Here is a 6,000-nt window from a genome sequence, read left to right as displayed (position 1 = left end):
TCTTCTGCCTCCGGGCTTTCTGTGGGCGCCACCATGTTGAATGAGTTAACATGCCGCCTACACGCGAGGGGAGGGGGTACAAACGCAAGAAGGAGGCGGGGCGGGCAGCACCATAGCACAGTGAAGGAAATTAAGCACAGTGGCGAAATCATATTAATTTAGAGCATTATCTCGATATATACGATATGCCAAAATCTTTTTCGTGTTCATAAAACATATCGATATATTGCAAATCTTGATATATCGCCCACCCCTACATACAGCACACCTCATGTTTGGTTAAATGTCCCTTAGCAAGTTTCGCTTTGACCAGAGGCTTTTGTTCGCCATCAACAAGCTTTTGTAAGAAATCTGGTTGGATATTTGACCAATCTTCCTGGCAGCATTGGTAGAGTTCAATTAAATGTGTTTCGTGACACGGACCTGGCTTTTAAACACAGTCCACGTGTTTTCAACAAGGTTAAGGTCTTGACTTGTGTTAAGTTTAACGGTAGTCGGATTTATCCATTTCACAGCCAGCTTTGAGGTTTGTTTGTGGTCACTGCCCAGTTGGAACACCCAACTGTGTCCAAGTTTCTGATGGCTTAATATTATGCTGAAGAATTCTGAAGTAGTCCTCCTTCATTATTCCATCCACTTTGTGCAATCTTGCTTAACAAGTTGGTACAGTGTTGTACTGCACCTTTGGTCATTGTGGCCAAACAACTCCATCTTTGTCTCACCTGACTATAAAACTTTCCCCCAGAAGCCTTTTTCTTTGTCCATGGATTCAGCTGCAAACTTTAATCAAGCTTGAAGGTGTAGATTTTGGAGCAGGGACTTCTGTCTTGGACAGCAGCCTCTCAGTCCATGGTGATGTAAAACTCACTATACTGTAAACAGGGACACTGGTGTTCCAGCAGCTTCCAATTCATGGCAAGCCTGTGCCTTGGTGGTTCCTGGGTTGTTCCTGACCACCTGAACCAGTTTCCTCTCAGCTGATGGTGACGGTTTGGGTCGTCGTCCAGCAAAGCCGCTTGCCAAAGTGGCTACACCTCCCAATAACTTACATACAGTTGTTTAAACTGATGAGATTGGAATCTGCAGTTGTTTAGAAATGGCTCCAAGAGACCTTCCTGAGTCATGTAAACCTATGATCCTGAGATCTGCACTGAGCTCCTTGGACTTTCCCATTGTACTGTGTGTTGTTCAGTCCAATGACTGCTGTCAAACAAACCCTTTTTATTGGTACAGAGACACTACCAGTTGTAGTCAGTCATGATGGTTAAGAGGAAGTTAAAATACATTTTGGAATTTTCAGCACCACTGAATTAATGATTGAGTGGGTGCATGTGCAGTTTTGACCTTGTGTTGATTTCAGAAAAATAAATTAAAACTCCTGCATCGAATTCTTGTTTTGTTTTCTATTAAAGCTGTGTGTTGTACAATCGTACTGACAGAGAAAGAACAGTTCACAGAAATAAAAAAAAATATTGAAAGCCCAATAATACCATGACGTTCATGTTCAGGATGAGTGTACGTAAACTTCTGACCATAACTGTAAATATCAGGAGCTGAAATTCTAGGATTAATCCTTCACTTTTCTAAGCTCCAAAGATGAGGATGAGTAAAGTTTCAAATGTTGTGTGTGTGGTATTGCACTATTTGTTTGTTCAATCACTGAAGACCTGATACTTTGGACCTGAAACATGACTTGGGTAGAGATCAGGACTGGGATGATGTATCACACTGGTGACAATTTATTAGTATGAGAGAGAGCAAAATAGGCCATGCTCTCTGGGTGGGCGGGGCATTCTCTCTCTCTCTCTCTGTCTCTCTGTCACAGCAACATTGGCATCTGTGAGCTCACGTATATAGAAGAGGGTGTATAGCGCTTTCCTCTGAGCGCGTTACACCGCTCTGTAACGCAGCATGTTAAGTAGATCACCAATATATTACTGCATGAATAATCCTATAGGCCGTAAGGTGAACCCCGTTTTCGTTTTATCTCGCTCCGACATCTCCGAACTACGAAATATTTATTTTAAAACTAAGAATGAGTACTAGAAAGTGTGGCGAAAAAAGTTCTCACCTTATAATCCTGTCAATTCCTCGCACCGAGCGATCGCGTGGCGAAGTATTTTCCTCTAAAAATGACGTGTCGGGACATCACGTGACCGGTCTGGACCAATCGCGTTGCCGATTTTTGACCACAGATCAGCTGACAGCTTGCGTAATTACAGTCATATTAGTAGAAAAAGTCTCCAAAACACCCTCCAAAGTGGGTGAAATGTCTTCTAAGTCCTAAATAGTGCTTTAAATACATCACTAAGACAATATTGCATATATGTGGTATATTGAAGTGTTTATATTATTATTAGAATAAAAATAATTTTTATTATCACCATTATTATAGTACAAAATATGGTGTAATGGTCTATGACTAGGACCATTCATGTATTCATTCTCTTAGGTTATTAACTATAAAGTACTGATCAACCATAAAACAATTTGCTTGAAAAACAGACCTACAATGTTACACAGGCAGTAATGGAATAGAGTATTGACTCGTCATTGTGGGCTCACTCTTAAAACACGTGTTGAAAATAACATAACTTGCGTTGTTTTTTAACACATCTCTATGTCCAGATTGGGACAACAGAACTTTTGTTCATTTTAACACATTATTTGTTATTTGTGCAATTTTGGTGTTAAACATTTCTGAAATATAACACAACTCTTGTTGAAATTAAACTTGCACAAAAGATGTGTTGATTTCCAACACATTCGTTTTAAGAGTGTATACACACCATGGATTAGCCATAAAATGGCATATATAATATATAGGCAATGCGTGTGATTTCAGATCAAGATTTAAGAAATTGTGCAGGAAGGAGAAGAGTCCATAGGAATAATAATACACAATAATAATAATAATAATACAACCTATATATAATATTGCAGTTCTATTGCTCAGTTCAGAGGCACAATGGCAGGGATTCAAGTATTCACTACCTATGCAGCGGCACAGTAGAGGTAGGTAAACGCACTAGGCAGCACTATGCACCTGCAGCAGCGGCAACAAAGAAGATGCAAGACTGAGTCATCATACATCACACAACAGAACTATGTGGCAAATTGCAAACTTTAATAGAAAATGTAAACAACAAAACAGTGAGATATACACATTACAAATGCAAATTTATATATACACAAAAAACCTGGAACCTGTTCTGTAGCGAAATCTTATTCCGCGGTGCCAAAATATCATTCCGCGCCGATGACATTAGTTCGCTTTTTCAAGCCTTCGTGCGAAAAATTGACAGCATTACAAGGTGAGAACTTTTTGATGACATCATTTCATAATACGTCCATTTTTAAGAATTGGATATTATGTAGTTCGGAGACGTCAGAGCGGAATCTTGTTTCTGAAAGACTTTTCGGGGTTCGCCTTACGGCCTACTACTTATAATTATCACATTAATCATTGGTTTAATTTCACAAAATGGCTTCCACACTCGTTATTCAGCAGCACACGGAATAGCACTTGATCCAGCACACCCTGTTAGTTTACACTTTATTTTTTATGTCACGATCCGACAGTTACTTCATGCAGTGTCTCACTGAGACATGCCTCCGTTTTTCATAAGCTCCGCCCCCACCTGCGTAACTCTCATGTAACTTCTGAATCGTGTTTGTCAGTAGTTACAGTGGTACTCGAAAGTTTGTGAACCCTTTAGAATTTTCGATATTTCTGCATAAATAGGACCTAAAACATCAACAGATTTTCACACAAGTCCTAAAAGTAGATTAAGAGAACCCAGTTAAACAAATGAGACAAAAATATTATACTTGGTCATTTATTTATTGAGGAAAATAATCCAATATTACATATCTGTAAGTGGCAAAAGTATGTGAACCTCTAAGATTAGCAGTTAATTTGAAGGTGAAATTAGAGTCAGGTGTTTTCAATGAATGGGATGACAATCAGGTGTGAGTGGGCACCCTGTTTTATTTCAAGAACAGGGGTCTATCAAAGGCTGATCTTCACAACACGCGTTTGTGGAAGTGTATCATGGCACGAACAAAGGAGATTTTCTGAGGACCTCAGAAAAAGCGTTGTTGATGCTCATCAGGCTGGAAAAGGTTACAAAACCATCTCTAAGGAGTTTGGACTCCACCAATCCACAGTCAGACAAATTGTGTGCAAATGGAGGAAGTTCAAGACTATTGTTACCCTCCCCAGGAGTGGTCGACCAACAAAGATCACTCCAAGAGCAAGGCGTGTAATAGTCGGCGAGGTCACAAAAGACCCCAGGGGAACTTCGAAGCAACTGAAGGCCTCTCTCACATTGGCTAATGTTAATGTTCATAAGTCCACCATCAGGAGAACACTGAACAACAATGGTGTGCATGGCAGGGTTGCAAGGAGAAAGCCACTGCTCTCCAAAAAGAACATTGCTGCTCATCTGCAGTTTGCTAAAGAGCATGCTGACAAGCCAGAAGCCTATTGGAAAAATGTTTTGTGGACGGATGAGACCAAAATAGAACTTTTTGGTTTAAATGAAAAGCGTTATGTTTGGAGAAAGGAAAACACTGCATTCCAGCATAAGAAACTTATCCCATCTGTGAAACATGGTGGTGGTAGTATCATGGTTTGGGCCTGTTTTGCTGCATCTGGGCCAGGACGGCTTCCCATCATTGATGGAACAATGAATTCTGAATTATACCAGCAAATTCTAAAGGAAAATGTCAGGACATCTGTCCATGAACTGAATCTCAAGAGAAGATGGATCATGCAGCAAGACAACGACCCTAAGCACACAAGTCGTTCTACCAAAGAATGGTTAAAGAAGAATAAAGTTGATGTTTTGGAATGGCCAAGTCAAAGTCCTGACCTTAATCCAATCGAAATGTTGTGGAAGGACCTGAAGCGAGCAGTTCATGTGAGGAAACCCACCAACATCCCAGAGTTGAAGCTGTTCTGTACGGAGGAATGGGCTAAAATTCCTCCAAGCCGGTGTGCAGGACTGACCAACAGTTACCGGAAACGTTTATTTGCAGTTATTGCTGCACAAGGGGGTCACACCAGATACTGAAAGCAAAGGTTCACATACTTTTGCCACTCACAGATGTGTAATATTGGATCATTTTCCTCAATAAATAAATGACCAAGTATAATATTTTTGTCTCATTTGTTTAACTGGGTTCTCTTTATCTACTTTTAGGACTTGTGTGAAAATCTGATGATGTTTTATGTCATATTTATGCAGAAATGTAGAAAATTCTAATGGGTTCACAAACTTTCAAGCACCACTGTAGGTCTGAGCTCTGAGTACTGACGCATGTCATTTCAGTCTTTAATCCTCACTGAGTGATGACCTCCCCACACGGAGCGTATCGTACAGTTCCAGCTCCGCTCCTCACTCATCAGGTCCAGAGGTGCAGATCTTCTCATCCTGAATATCTCTAAACCCCAAATGATCATTATTCTGCTTTTTGTTTCTCTTTATTTTTTCTTCCATTATTATTTTTTTTGCTCTTCTGTTGTGTTTCTCCTTTAGATGATAATCATACACTCATGTGTATCTAAAGGTAAGACTGCAGCAAACACGCTGCTCCTGTTCCTTTATTCACTTTGCCTGCAGTCTGTTTTGTTTTCATCTCTCTCTCACACGCTCTCTCACTCTCACTCACACACACACAAACAAAAAAAAAAAAACGTGCTCAGTCCAGCTTGTTTCATGTATGTGTAACACCACACACACGCACACACTAAATTAACATACATTTCTCTTCCTCCTGTTCTAATCCATGTCTGTTCTGTCGCATGGACTCACACGGTGTTTAACTACAGCTGGGGTGTGTGTGTGTGTGTGTGTGAGAGGGAGAGAGAAATTTAAACCCAGTCTTTTTCAGCCTGATGTAGCAACTCCATTACTGTTATTAATCATATTTATGATTATTGTTATTGGCTCCTCCCCTTTTCTCTGTGCTGAGGTCAGTGTGTTTATCGTAGAG

At 40.2% G+C, this 6,000-nt stretch overlaps 1 protein-coding gene across 4 annotated transcripts in view; it reads left to right on the top strand.

Annotated features, from left to right (window-relative positions):
* ralgapa1 (Ral GTPase activating protein catalytic subunit alpha 1) overlaps positions 1–6,000 on the top strand; it is a 128,512-nt gene that overhangs the window by 119,078 nt on the left and 3,434 nt on the right. Inside the window, exons 40-41 of one of the 4 annotated variants that reach the window (XR_009655632.1) lie at positions 5,337–5,421; positions 5,544–5,574. The exons of 2 other annotated variants lie outside the window; for them this stretch is intronic. Coding sequence is in view for 1 of the 2 variants with exons in the window: in XM_060933800.1 (XP_060789783.1) it covers positions 5,544–5,572 (29 nt within the window). In the remaining variant the exon portion in view is untranslated. The remainder of the gene's footprint in view (positions 1–5,336; positions 5,422–5,543; positions 5,575–6,000) is intronic. One more of the 4 variants, XM_060933800.1, reaches the window with a different exon arrangement.

This window comes from Neoarius graeffei, chromosome 11 (assembly GCF_027579695.1).
Source record: "Neoarius graeffei isolate fNeoGra1 chromosome 11, fNeoGra1.pri, whole genome shotgun sequence".
NCBI classification, from domain to species: domain Eukaryota; kingdom Metazoa; phylum Chordata; class Actinopteri; order Siluriformes; family Ariidae; genus Neoarius; species Neoarius graeffei.
Note: the sequence above shows the minus strand (reverse complement) of the source record. Positions and strands in the feature narration are given on the sequence as shown.